This window comes from Gorilla gorilla, chromosome 15, assembly GCF_029281585.2.
Source record: "Gorilla gorilla gorilla isolate KB3781 chromosome 15, NHGRI_mGorGor1-v2.1_pri, whole genome shotgun sequence".
Taxonomy (NCBI): Eukaryota; Metazoa; Chordata; class Mammalia; order Primates; family Hominidae; genus Gorilla; species Gorilla gorilla.
This window is the reverse complement of record NC_073239.2, coordinates 34,118,435-34,133,265: the sequence shown is the minus strand read 5'-3', so window position 1 is coordinate 34,133,265 and position 14,831 is coordinate 34,118,435. Positions and strand designations below refer to the sequence as shown.

General features: G+C 43.5%; 1 protein-coding gene and 1 gene segment (V, D, J or C); both read left to right on the top strand.

The window, feature by feature from the left end:
- LOC129526829 (T cell receptor alpha variable 41-like) overlaps positions 1-1,508 on the top strand; it is a 179,474-nt gene extending 177,966 nt beyond the window's left edge. Inside the window, 1 exon segment of the V gene segment in view lies at positions 789-1,508. Within this exon segment, the coding sequence occupies positions 789-986 (198 nt within the window).
- LOC101135612 (T cell receptor alpha chain MC.7.G5) overlaps positions 1-14,831 on the top strand; it is a 548,557-nt gene that overhangs the window by 492,872 nt on the left and 40,854 nt on the right. The window contains exon 3 of the mRNA XM_063698253.1: positions 3,583-3,658. Within this exon, the coding sequence (XP_063554323.1) occupies positions 3,583-3,658 (76 nt within the window). The remainder of the gene's footprint in view (positions 1-3,582; positions 3,659-14,831) is intronic.

The following is a 14,831-nucleotide window of genomic DNA, read 5'->3' as shown; positions in this document are numbered from 1 at the left end:
TTTGTGCCTGAGACCCTGAGCTGGTTGGAAGTCTGTTAGTTGATGAATTCTGGCAATCTTAAGGATTAGGTCAAGAAGAAGTAGAAAATTTCATTGGTTTCTTCACTGGCTCTGGATATATAAAAATGCTAAATATAAGCCGGCTGCGGTAGTTCACTCCTGTAATCCCAGCACTTTGGGAGGCCGAGGCGGGCACATCATGAGGTCAAGAGATGGAGACCATCCTGGCCAACATGGTGAAACCCCATCTCTACTAAAAATACAAAAAATTAGCTGGGCATGGTGGCATGCACCGGTAGTCCCAGCTACTCAGGAGGCTGAGGCAGGAGAATCGCTTGAACCCGGAAGGCGGAGGTTGCCATGAGCCGAGATCGTGCCACTGCACTCCAGCCTGGCGACAGAGCGAGACTACATCTCAAAAAAAGAAAGAAAAAGAAATATGGCTGAGAAAGTGGCATGGTGCTCCTGGACCCTAAAGTAGCCCCTGGGACCTCGATGTTGTGCTGGGTGGGATGGTTCTGCCCAACCTTGCTATTGTCCTCTTGTGCCTCTGGCACAAGCATTCTGTCAGAACCCAGTGTCCTAGGAACAAAATAGGGGATTTAAGATCAAGTTCAGATCTATCTGCACAGCCAGCTGTTAATTTTAGAGAACTGTCCTGACCTTCCAAAGGAACTGGAAACAGAGGCTGCAAGGTGGGGAGACTTCCACTAGAGGGGAAGGTGATCTCACTTGCTCAGCCTTCCCCTCCATCCTTCCCACCTGTTGATTATTGTAAAGCCCCATAGGACTGTGTGAATTATGGAGGAAGCCAAGGAAATCTCATCTTTGGAAAAGGCACTAAACTCTCTGTTAAACCAAGTAAGTGTTGGGGATTCAAAGTCCTGATTTATCATCAGTACTTTGTCACTCTGGGCAACAGAATGAAAGGGCTCTCAAATAGAGAACAGAGAGTCCTGAATACTCAGATAACTTTTCCAGAGTGATATGTCTTATGTGTAATGGGATGAAGTGGGCTAGAATGACCTTCCAGTGACTGTTTTGGAGACACACTAAGGAAACTTGCTTAACATCCTATACCCTTAACTTGTTAGAACATTGGTGAAGTAAAAACAAAAGCAGTAAGTGCAACTAAAGTGCAATGCAGAGTGAGTGAGAAGAGACTTACCAACTCCTTTCTCTGTGATATCTTCCCCCCACCTTCACCCTTGAACCCCACAGAATTGTTTCTGTCCATGCCCCTGGCTGTTCCCAGTCCAGACCAGCACGTCGTTCTGCTGGCCATAGGAAAACTCCAGACTTCATAACATGTCACAGGGCCCCCTCCCTCAGATGGCAGATCTCAATATTGATCACCCACATCACTGTGGGGAGTGGTGACCTTGTCAGCAATGGTCTCATGGAAGAGGGAAACTTTATTTACACCATCAAGGGCCCATGGATGACCCACAGTCTGTGTGACTGCTGTGTGATTGGTTTTCAGACATTAGCTTTAATAGGAATCATAGGAGAAGGGACATGGTGGCTACTGCAAGGGGTTTTTTGTTTAGGGAGAACGCACTGTGGAACTCAAACTCCGGGTATGCACTCAACTTCGACAAAGGCACCTCGCTGTTGGTCACACCCCGTGAGTTCTTGTGGTTTACTAATTGTCCTCTCTGGAAAGAAATCCAATGGGACCTGTTGAAACACAGCTGAATTTAATTGCTATGCTTAGCATGCAGTTGTTAACTATGTCTGATGTGTGAGTAAGATATGAATACATGTTTCCCTGGAGGCTGGATTGGGTTATCAGGTCTCGGGGCAGTTTGATAAATTGTACTAATGCTGCAATCACTGTTTTTCAAAGGTCCACAAAGCACATTGTGGCTTTGGGAAAGGCAGAGATAAGAAGCAAAGCTTTGTGATAGAGACAGAAACAAGCCCATGAAAAGGGAAGCTACCAAAGCAATGGCATAGCCAAGGAAGTGTGTCCTCAACAGATAAGTGGCAAGGACCCTGTTGAGTTGGTGCTTGTGTTGTCTGGTAGAATTAAAAAATAAGATGAGTGGGCTGGGCGCAGTGGCTCATGCCTATGATTCTATCACTTTGGGAGGCTGAGGCAGGTGGATAGCTTGAGGTCAAGAGTTCAAGACCAGCCTGACCAACATAGTGAAACCCCATCTCTACTAAAAATACAAAAATTAGCCGGGCATGGTGGCGGGCACCTGTAATTCCAGCTACTTGGGAAGCTAAGGCAAGAGAATCGCTTGAACCCGGGAGGCAGAGATTGCAGTGAGCCTAGATCATGGCACTGCATTCCAGCCTGGGTGATAGAGCGAGACTCCGTCTCTAAAACAAAAAGAAAGAAAAACAGAAAAATAAGGCAAGTGGACTGAGGACTCCAGTGAAGGGAGGGCAGCAGGAGTTCCAAGCTTGGCATGGCTTTCTTCCTCTACGAGAATAGCAGAACAATGTAACTTTCTGTAGAGAGAGAACAGAGCCCTTGATTTATCACAACGATGCTTCTGTTTAGGTAGCCCCGTTCCTCACCGTAGGGACAAAGCAGGTCCCCACATGGACTTCACCCCCTTAACTAGGCTGGCCGAGCCAACCCTATGGGAGAGGCAGAGAATCCCAGGACTGTGGAGGGCCTCCCCACGTCCACTAGATTATCTGTAATAAAACAGAATATTTATCCAAGTTGTGAAGCTGTGAGGGAGAGGGTAATCATGATAGATTATACAAAGCAATATTGAAAATTTTACAAGCTGTCTCCACACTTGCAGAATTCAGTGTGTTTTTTGTTGTTATTGGTTTTTTTTCTGTTAGAATTACAGAAACAGGGGTGCTTTCCTGCAGGCACCCTGTTTGCAAAAATGTCTGCCATCTCACATTTCAGTAGTATTTCATCAACAATCTTCTGCACACGAACTAGCTGTGACAATAAGGTAATGGGGCTGATTTGTTAACAAATCGAGTTTATACATTTCAATGAGTGGCCTAGTCAAAACACTCAGCTTGAAGCATCCAACACTGTCCATTGCTTGCCCCCTCCCTGAAACCACCCTCAAAGGCCAAAACACTTTCTTTTTGTAGCATCCATGATGGCTTTATCTTTTAAAGGTGGATTTTACTATTGATAATCAAAATCCTTTCAGAACCAAGGCTATTAAATAGAGGAGAGAATCGACTAGTTACTGATACTGTTTTGGATCCAAAAATAGATGTAACTATAAAATAATGTCATGGGTTTGTTTATGTGGCTCATAAACTGGCTCTCAGGGGGAATCCTAGATGGAATATTTCAGAGGGTTCAACAGTCATTTCGATTCTTAAGTCCTCATATGTTCACTAAATCAGACTCTTTAATTAATAAACATGCATAAAGATAGCATGAGATTGAAGAGCTTTTGCAAACTCGGACCCAATAGAAGCAGTGAAGACTTTCTGTATGAATTAAGATATAATCCGAAATAAATTACTTGTAGAAAAATATGAGGTCAAGGCCTTTCAATGGGGAAAGTGCATGTAATGCCCCTTTTATTCATGGAGAGTAAAGCTGCTTCCATAAATGGTAACATTATGTTGGTTTATGTAGAGACACATAACACTGTGACTACCTCAGGAACCTACAAATACATCTTTGGAACAGGCACCAGGCTGAAGGTTTTAGCAAGTGAGTATTACAGACAACACAGGCTGTATTTTAAAGGTTGTTGGTGTTCACGTTTGAGGGACAAGGGAAGGTAGGACAAGGGAAGTACCCGTGTAAACTGTACAAGCTAAAATCACTGCTATCTGAAGTGGCAATTCTGGGTCCCTCTACTCTGGACAGGAGGGGTGAAGGAGAGCTCTGAGGCTTACCATGATGGACTTACTGCCGATTTCATAAGAATTGTATCCATCATTAGCAAAATGTTTATGACTTGAAGGCCTCAAGAAACTCCTGTAAACACAACAGGAGTTCTGTGTTCTTTATTCTTTTAAAACTATATTCTCACTTTACATTTTTCACTCATTTTTCTGCCTTTTTTTATGCGTCTCTCCTCTGTGCAACTCAGTGCTTCATCTGGCCATTCATATTTTGAGAAATCATCTCAAGAGGAAATCATGTCCAGATCCTAGCATGTCACTCAAAGCTCTCTGAAATCTGGGCCCTTTCTATTTTCCAAATTTATTCCCACTGATTCCCTTTCATGAATGCTCTGCTCCAGGAAAACTAGGCATCTGCCTCCCTTGAATATTTACACGCGCCCACACCTGTACCCTGTGTCCATACATCAGACATCCTGGACCCACCACCTAAAACAGGCTTGCACAGGTGACAAAATTTGGCCTCACCGTCTCTCAGCCTTGAGACCCAGCACAGGCATCACCAGATTTAGTTTCATAGGAAGAGCGTGAAAAATCATATCATTTTTTACTTAAGCAGGCCAAGGTAAGAGATCCATCAGACAAAGAAGCAAAGTAGGAAGGAGAGAGATGGCTTCTGTAATGGGTTTGGAAAGGAGAGCTCTGTCCCTGAAATACCACTAATATAATCCAAGTAGGAGATTTACAGACTGCGTGTTTCTTGGTTTCCCTTTGGAGTGCTCCATTCCTAACACCAGTTGTTAAGCCCCTGGTCCTCAATGTGGCCGGGGGTGAGAAAGTGGGAGGAGACCATTCTGGCCACTCAGTGGTGGTGCCCATGGAGTTTCGGGCTCAGACTTTCCATGAGGTACCTCAAAATTGAGAGAAGCTCAAAAGGATCATGCAGGAAAAATGGGAGAAGTCACCTTCTTAGTCATAAGAGGATTATTTCTGATTAGTCCTTGAGCTGTGTTATGTCCTGGGGAAGGGACAGTAAGAGTAGAAAAGTCTCTCCTAGGACAAGGATAGGAAGTGGTGAAAAGTCCTTTTCCTGGTGACTAGCAAAGCAGGGGATGAAAAGATCTGGAGTTTGAGTCCAGGGTGGATTCCAGGGCAGACAACTGCATAGGACTGTCTCGAGTTCTGTGGATTGAAAAGGTTGGGGATCCCTTCAGATGTTCCTGAGCTGACCTCAGTCAGAGGTGCCTGGCTCCAGCACCCGGAAGGTGTGACCAGCACGCCAACCCCCTCCTCCCAGGTGGGCCGTGACAGCTTCCCTCAATCCCTCCCACTGTGACAACAGTCTCTCTGATTGCTTTTGCTTTGGTGCTATGGACATAAACTGTTCCTACTTTGTCCAAGTGAGGTACATAATTTTCAGAACACTGGAGAATTATAATCTAAAACACCAGTGGATACGCTACGATTTTGGCATTCAGTATTCTGGGCTTGTGCAGGAAAACTCTTTCTTTAGAACATGTAGAAAGACTATCCTTCATTTATCCAGTGTGGAAACAGTCCTGAAATCCAAACTGATACTGCGATCCTGTGCCAGGTTATTACTGTGACAATTACTTAATATTCTCTGTGCTCACGATATCACTCCTTCCAGAAGATCTTTAGGGAAAACTTAGTTCAGTTTCTAGGAGGTTTTTGCTCAGCTGAAGATCACTGTGTGAATAATAATGCAGGCAACGTGCTCACCTTTGGAAGGGGAACAAGGTTAATGGTCAAACCCCGTGAGTATCTCTGCTGAATCCATAATGAATGCTTTAATTTCAAAAGGAAGCCGTAGCACTGAGCTCTGTTTTCTGTTTTCTCTACTTAATTTTATCTTTTATATTAATTCTAATGGTTACATGTTATCGATACATGGCATATGTATATACGAAAATGGACATACATGTAACTGTCTGGCGTGGGAACAAATGTGCTGGAGAAAAACAGATTTCTTGTCCTTTTTGTCTTAACCATTTGGGTCAGAAAGTCTGACTGAGTAGAACACGGGCTGGGTGAGCACTGCAGTGGGGGAATCCTTCTCCAGCAGCTTTGTCAGGATTATGCTCTTTGCTGGCCTGGTCAGAAGGCAGCTTTGTCAGGAGGTGGAGGGATGAACTAGTTAACCTCAGAAGAGCCTTTCCACCCCAACCACGCTGTGAATAGACCGCCATAATAAACAGTCTTTTCCGCTGCCTCTTTGGCCAGGGTCCCAGCTGGAGGAGCACGCCGGCCAGATTTGGGGATTGAAAGGGATTTCCTGATACACATTGGCCTGGTCGGTTTTGGTAAAGCTTTCTATGACTGTGTAATGCTGGCAACAACCGTAAGCTGATTTGGGGATTGGGAACAAGCCTGGAAGTAAATCCGAGTGAGTCTTCATGTTAACTCTGTCAAACCTGTCTGTGCAGTTTGAAATATCTCAGAAACTGCCTCCTTCTTTTTTAGCCCCGACGTTTAAGATATCTAGTTATGGCTAGTGTTTTCTTCCTGTCCACCAAAGCTGAACCCTTACCTGCCCCTCAATCAAAATAACTAGATAGAGGGATCCATATGAGCAGGGTAGGAAGGCCATTGGAGTGTTCAGCTGTTTTCTTAGAGAGCAAATACATTCGTGCATTCCAAAAAGGCCTGTCTGGGAGCACTGAATATTACAGAAGGTGAGTGTGTAGCACATTTCATGGCTGCTTTAGTCTGCACTATGCCAACCTCACCGTGGGCCATTGGTAAATACTGTTGCTTTCTGGCCAAAGACAGGTCAAGTGCTGGGAACTCTTGGGACTCACAGTCACGCTAGTGACCATGCTACAGCACATCTCCCCACTGTGGATTATCCAGAATGACTCAAACTTGCGATATAACTCCTGCATCTCTCAGTTCTCTTTGGCTTAGAGCCTTATTGTGGATTTGCTAGAGGTAACAGGAAAGGAACTGATTTCATCCTAATTCTGGCCTCTTCTGAGAAGTTATTCTCTGCAAGAGTCTTCAGGAGCATCTTACAGACCACCTACACTGTTCAGAATTTTGTTCCGCACACCACATTGTGTTCCCAGCAGTGTTTGCTGTGGCTTTGGCTGGGGCCAGGTCCTGAGTCAGTTCTGGAGCTCCAGGCTTGGCAAAGCTGGATAAGGGCAAGGGGAGTTGTACAGCAGAACCAAAGGGCTTCAGGAAAGACATCTTTGATATAGACATTAATGAATTTCTAAATGGGCTTCTATATGCTAACCTGATAAGACTCTCTGGGGAGAAGGTCATCCTTTCCTTTGCAGCTCTAAATATAAGACATATGCAGGAAAAAAAAAAAGAATGGGAAATGTCTGTTACAGTGCCAAAATGAAGATAATTGGTATAAATATTGGATTTGTCTTAATATTAAGTTTATGAAATGTAAGTCTTTCAGAAGAACTATCTCAGGATATATTTATTAGGTCAATGAACTATTTTATCAATGTGACTGGTATACACACTTCAAAGGAGAACCCAAAATGGCAGGCGGGGGAGGGTGGCTAATGAACGGTATGGCATAATGGTTAAGAATATGAATTTTGGAATCAAACTGTTCGGGCAAATCCTAATTCTGTAGGTTACTTAATCTCTTTATGCCTCTTTTTTCTCATCTGTGAAATGAGGATGGCAATAGTACCTAGCTCACTGAGATGTTATGAGATTTAAAGAGCTAATACCTATAATGGACTTTGCATAATGGCAGCCCGATTGAAAGTTTTCAGTTAATATGTTTTTATTGCTACTATGTCAGGTTGCTGGAGGGAAGGAAGAAAAATGGAAATGATCCCCATTTATAGTTTTTGTAAAGTACAGCATTAGAGTGTGGCTCTGGCAACACAGGCAAACTAATCTTTGGGCAAGGGACAGCTTTACAAGTAAAACCAGGTAGGTCTGGATGTTTCCAAGTGAAGTGCAGTTATCCACTCTGTTCATTTTTTGTTTTATCTTCTCTGTCTCAACTTCTAACCAAAAACTCTTACTCTTAGGTTATATTTTCCTTTTATAAAAGTAAGTAGAATGTGTGTAAAGTCTGGTTGATATGATCCTTTCTAACTCACTTGGTTTCAGCTAGTGGCAAAAAGAAAGGTGTATTGGATCTGGAATTCTTAGGTTAAGGCTGAGAAAATGTCAGTTTGGCTGACTTGGAAGAAATAAAAGCATCAAATGTGGGTGGTTCACACAAAAGAAGGTGATTTTTCATAATAATATACTAAAGTAGAATCCACCCTTGTGACCACCAGAATTATTCAAGTACAGTCTTCCAAGGACAAAATGGGTAGCATGGAAATGATATGTTTTTGTTTGGGGGAAAAAAACATGGGGAGAGAGAGAGAAAGGGGACTATTAGGTGTCTGGATTGTTAGGAAACATGGAAGACAGCACTTCTTGTTGTAAGGTTTGGCAAAGGTTATCACCAAGTAGAAGTCCAAATGTGTGTAACATACCCCTGGCAAATGTTATAGAAGAAGGAAGCTGGGGCCGGGCGCGGTGGCTCACGCCTGTAATCCCAGCACTTTGGGAGGCCGAGGCGGGTGGATCACGAGGTCAGGAGTTCGAGACCATCCTGGCTAACACGGTGAAACCCAGTCTCTACTAAAAAAAATACAAAAAATTAGCCAGGCGTGGCGGGCGCCTGTAGTCCCAACTACTACAGAGGCTGAGGCAGGAGAATGGCGTGAACCTGGGAGGTGGAGTTTGCGCCACTGCTGAGATCGTGCCACTGCACTCCAGCCTGGGCGACAGAGTGAGACTCCATCTCAAAAAAAGAAGAAGGAAGCTGGGAGCAGTGTCTCTCACCTGTAATCTCAGCATTTTGGAAGGCTGAGGCAGGAGGATCACTTGAGGCCAGGAGTTCAAGACCACCCTGGGCAACACAGTGAGACCCCCATCTCTACAAAGAATAAATAAATAAAATTTTTTTAAAAATAGCCAGGCATGGTAGCATGCACCTGTCATCCTAGCTACTGAAGAGGTTGAGGCAGGAGGATCACTTGTGCCCAGGAGGTCAAGGCTACAGTGAGCCAAGATCACACCACTGCACTACAGCCTGGACAACAAAGTAAGATCTCTTCTCTAAAAATATATATTTAAAAATATAAAATAAATAAGTTAAAGAAGGAGGAAGGAGAGGAAGAAAATTTGGCTTAGTAGGAAAGTGTTTTTGTACTGGGCAGAAACACTGTGTCAAACTGGGGCAAACAACCTCTTCTTTGGGACTGGAACGAGACTCACCGTTATTCCCTGTAAGTCCTTACCACTTAACAAAAAGGCTCTTAGTCTGTAATGACAAGTTCTCACATCCCAGACATCTAATGAATTTCTAAATGAGCTTCCATGTGTTAACCTGATAAAACTCTCTAGGGAGAAGGTCACCCTTACCTTTGCGGCTCTAAATGTAAGACATGTTGTAAGAAAAATTGGGAACTGTTCATTGCAGTGCCAAAATGAAGACAGTGATTACAAATATTGGGCTAGTTTTAATGTTAGATTTATAAAATATAAGCCTTTCCGAAGAACCATCTCAGGGTGCATTTATTAGTTTGTGTCTATACAGCCCAATTGTCCAGTTACTTTGATTAATGTTGGTAGCTGATGCAGATATTTAGGGACTTCCTTGAGAAAACTTCTTTGTGCTCAAAATTGCATGAAATGAATGGCACATTACCTAAATAATTGCCAAATCTGTTTCACTTTGTGCTGTATAGACTCAGCCTAATAAAAACAAATGCTGTTGTGCTTTTTCCCAGTCTGTCTCCTCTCCACACAGAAAGTTTCCCTTCTACTAAACAGCATCTCTTCACACGAAGAAAAGATGCCCAGCAAGCCATTTGACTTATTGCTGCTGCTATTTTGCATTTATATGACTCCTTTCCTTAGAAGGGATGAAGACACTTTATACGACTTATTAGCTAAACAGATTGACAGCCTAATTAGGAAGAGAGACACAGATTCTGAGTATCTTTTTGTGGCTGCTGTTCCTACCTCCTCGTGTAGAACATTTGGTCAGATGGCTCTTTGAGACAGAAATAAGACAGGGACGTGGTCTCTGCTTGCAGTGTGGGACGTCTCAGCTGCACCTAAGAGGTTGTCACAGGAGTACTAAATAGGTCAGGGCAACTGACACAGCCAGGAAAATTTCTTTCCCCTAGAACTTGTGTGTGCTCACCAAGCAAAGCGTGACTAATTTTGACATCCGTTGTTAGTGTGTGTCTACCCTTCTTGCCTTTGTTTTCAGACCCTTCCTCTCTAGATCCTATTCCTTCCATCTCCAACTCCTGTATGTAAATCCCTGCTCTCTCCTTTGAATTCCTGACTGCTATGCCCATGCCCAGCACCGGCACCCCCACGCACACTGCTGCCTGCCTCTGTAACCATGAGCTATATTTCTGAGGACTTTCCTAGCTCCTTGAGTGATCCTCAAATGGCTCAGGGCCCTGAGGGAATCTTTGCTGAGGGTTGGCCCCAGCAGAGCCGCTGCAGAGGTGGAGGTGGCCACCAAGGGACACAGACTGCCTGCATGAAGGCTGGAGCTGGGCCCAGGATGAGGAAAAGCCTCAGGAAGGAAGGGCTGACACAAAATAAGGAATACCATGGCATTCATGAGACGTGTGTCTGAATCCTCTCTCATGCCTGAGAAGCTTTAGCTTCCACCTTGGGACACAAAACATGTGGTTATGAAGAGATGACAGGGTTTTTGTAAAAGAATGAGCCATTGTGGATAGGCTTTGGGAATGTGCTGCATTTTGGGTCCGGCACTCAAGTGATTGTTTTACCATGTAAGTATATCTTTTCTCATTTCTGTGGGCTGTTATGTCCGTAAATCATATAGAACAGTTCTTCTCACACACACACACACACACACACACACACACATTTTCCAGTCACTGAGGAGAAACAGTCTCTGGGTCTACCTACACAGCCAGTTTGACCATTAAGATGGTCTAATTCATTTTTTAAAATAATTTTAACTGGTTCCATTTAATGCTGCCAACAGCCAAGGGCATTAGCATGTCGTGGGAACCTAATCTATGTTCACTCACTGCTGTGGGAGGACAGTCATTTCTTCTTCTCCCCTGGCAGTCAGACTTCAGAATCCAGCTGACCTTTTCCATGCCTGTATCTTCTGGCAGATTAAGTGGTTATTTCCACTAACTTTCTTGTGGAAAAACACACAAGACAGATATATTCTCCTTCAGTTTTTACTAAGAAAGCTTTGTGGTTATTATTTCAACAATAAACTTCAGCTAGCATAGTCCCTACTATTCATGTTAATAATATCTTGACTTGAACCATCATATTTTCCCCACATCATTCACAATGCATTTCAATGCTGTAACCCACTGCACCATCCCCAGCCCTTTTATCTTCACAACGTTCTCTAATAAGGTAAACAGGACCATACATCATCAAACATATGTCACAGACAGAAAAGCTGACACACAGACAAGTTAAATAATTTAAGTCAAACCAAAAAAAAATCATAACTGGGATTAGAGCTTGAGATTCCCTATTTTCTTACAGCGAACTGTCTTGAGCTGTCACTTAATGCATTGAAAACATAATAAGCACAGGCCATAAGCATTTTCAGAACATGAAACTTGACTGAAACAAAAACTGACTGTTTGATTGCTTTGGTGTTTTAAATGTATCCCCAAATCTCCTTTGCTATTGATAGTCATTTGGTGCCAGTGACAGGGAAGAGCAGAGGGGCTTAGGAGGTTTTTGTAGATCTCAGTATCACTGTGTCTTATAACACCGACAAGCTCATCTTTGGGACTGGGACCAGATTACAAGTTTTTCCAAGTAAGTACTAGAAACCAAGGAGCCATTTTGAAAAGGTGTTTTCTTTTTCTTTTTCTTTTTCTTTTAAATGAAGTTTTGCTCTTTGTTGCACAGGCTGGAGTGCAGTGGCATGATCTCGGCTCACTACAATCTCCACCTCCCGGGTTCAAGCGATTCTCCTGTCTCAGCCTCCCGAGTAGCTGGGATTACAGGCACCTGCCACCACGCCTGGCTAATTTTTGTATTTGTAGTAGAAACAGTGTTTCACCATCTTGGCCAGGCTGGTCTTGAACTCCTGACCTCAAGTGATCTGCCTGCCTCGGCCTGCCAAAGATTACAGGCCACCGTGCCCAGCCTTAAAAGGTGTTTTCTATAAACAGGAACGTTCTCACAGCACTGCAGGCCACCCTTACCAACTCTGAGCTCTGTAGGGGCCTTTAGCACCTATAGCTGCAGAACCTTCTATAAACCAATTAATCTATATGTGAACAATTTAACCTATATGTGAACACCATGGTGCTGACTAAAATCTTATCAGCAGTGAAAAGAAGGCACTAGAGCGTCAGATGCATTATGACTCTAAACAAATGATCTGTTCCCCTCTTTTGCATTTTTATTTAAAATATCAGGGAAGGTGAAGCAAGTTCAACTTCTTCAATTTGAAAACTTTCTGAATTATGCTTCCCTTGTATGCAGAGAGACCTAGATTGACTTTGGATGTTTAGTCATTCGATTTAATCAAATGTAATTAAATGAGCAAATAATCTCCAATAGCCAATATTCCTATGTTGTTTCATTGTTTTACGTGCTTTGCTCTAGACTTTTTGTCTGGGCTTTGTCTCTAATAGGATCCCCGGAAGGACAGTGAAGGTTTTTGTTAAGGTTTTTGTGTCTGTGTGGATAGCAACTATCAGTTAATCTGGGGCGCTGGGACCAAGCTAATTATAAAGCCAGGTAAGTCTCAGAGATGTGACTGCATGGGAGAGGAGACACTAGCTGAATAATGCACAAAGTGTAGCATGCAGATTATATTTTTAAGAACAAGTCAGCCTGCTGGAGACAATGCACTCAACCCAAATGGGGTCTCCACTCCCAGTGAGAAGCATGTCAGCCACTAACTCTTTTGTTTGGTCTAGTAGCTTCCGGAATGAATAATGCTTAAGTAGCCCTCTAAGAGAGCAGTGCCAGGTTGATAGGGAATATCTAATTCCCTCTGATATGGTTAAAACTCTTTCCCAAGGGCAGAACCAGCCTCATTCCATTGGAAGAGCAAATTCAGAGAAAAAGGAAAGGGTCACAGCCAAAGACGGTAAAATGTTCAAAGGTGAAAACTAGCAAGTCTGCAGCTCTCCTGACATCCTTGCCTCAGGCTGCTGTCCCACGTGGAGAGCAGATGCCTGCAAAGCTCTCGGTCACTTGCTGGAGTCACTCAGGGTTCTGGGCCTTGGGATGTAACTTAAATGACAGTGTCAGGGCACGTCAGGGGAATATGAAGGCTGCAGCGATGCCTGCAAGTCAGCTTTTGCTGCACTGGGACTGAGGTGTTCTAAGCCTGGAAAGACACAAAGCTGTCCTCACCCCAACCTGCCGTGCCCCTCCTTGAGGGTTAGTGTAAGGCTCTGAAGGACTGTGTGAATTATGGCGGTGCTACAAACAAGCTCATCTTTGGAACTGGTACTCTGCTTGCTGTCCAGCCAAGTACGTAAGTAGTGGCATGTGTCAGGTGGATTCTGTGTCCATGGCAAGTAGGAAGCGACAGCCACCCTTTGGTGGAAAGGACGGCTGAAGGTTGACTTTGTTCACTGCTGTCATCTCTTATCTGCCATGATATAGCAGGCTGTCAAAATTCCCATTCTCCTGGATGGCACACCACAGTCAGGGGAGGGGAAACATGCTAATTTTATGATAAACCCCAGGGGAGAAAAAGACTACTGTGGGAAAATTTAGTTGAGAAAATCAAATTGTTCTCAACTAAATGCAGCAGGCTTTATGCTTCTGTGAACCCAATTTCCCAGTTATTCATTGACCCTGAACATACCTTTACCTGTGCAAATACAATCTCTCCTAACCTATTTATACAATTCTGTGTCTGCTGGTCCAAATGCCTTCTTCTATAGGCCATGTTTTTATTTCTCTTCCAAAAGAGACTCCAGAGCCATCCTTGGGAAGAGTGCTGAGAAGTCGGGCAGGCCTAACTCCCAGGGGTCGGGGAGGGGAAAGAGAAGGCTAAGGGTAACTTAGCTCAGTACTAGAACTGTGATCCACGTATCTGTCACTCTATTTCCTACGTTTGCTTCCCTTTTGTTTTCTCTAGAATAAGTTCTTTTTGTTTGCTCTGGACACCCACTGCTCCCAGGATGAAAGGAGAGAAATGAGATCAGTTTTGAACACTTCCTCTTGGAACATAAAGAATCAACAAGTTACAGTCATGTTGGGGACTTCTTCTGTCTCCAAGCTTAAATTTCTATTACATAAGCCTTACTTTTAACCAAGAAAGTCAGTGACATGGTATCACTGTCTGGGATGCTCACCCCTCTCTCTTTTCTCCGGATACTCCGTGTATACTAAAGCTCAACCAATGCTCAGCTTTGTGATAAAGGAGCTGTTGTTTTGTCTTTATCTCTGCCTTTAGGATACAGTCTTTTTTATAATAGAAAATGTTCACTTCTCCCATTTATTTCATGGCTAGACTCTCTACCCCTTCCTGGCTGAAACAGCATATGGGTCCATGGTGGAACTTCTTTGGGAAAAAAAAAAAAATAGAACTGTTTGACTTTTGCCACTCTTCCCTCATGAAATGTTTTTTAGGCTATCAAATAAGCATTATTACACATTGAGAAGGCTTTGAAAAAACTTGATCACTGAGTCTGGAGGTGAGCTGGGATGGCTCTGTAGCTGGAAAATATCCCTGTGGGTGTAGGAATGTACCGTCCCTTCAAACTTGTGTGTTTAGGGCTGAGCTCACACATACGACAGCAAGAGTTGTTAACAAATTAGATTCAGCTTTGGCAGTTTTATGCCTAGAAATGCAAAAGAATTTTAAAAGCTCATAAGTTTGGCATTTTTAAAGGAGACATTGTTTGCTTTATGTTGCAGAGCCAATTTTTCTTCCTATCATAAAAGGCCAGAAACACAGGGAAAGCAAAAAAAAACAAGGAGAGTCTAACTGCCCCCTCACCACAGTGCTATGTGTTTGGTAGGGTTTTACTATG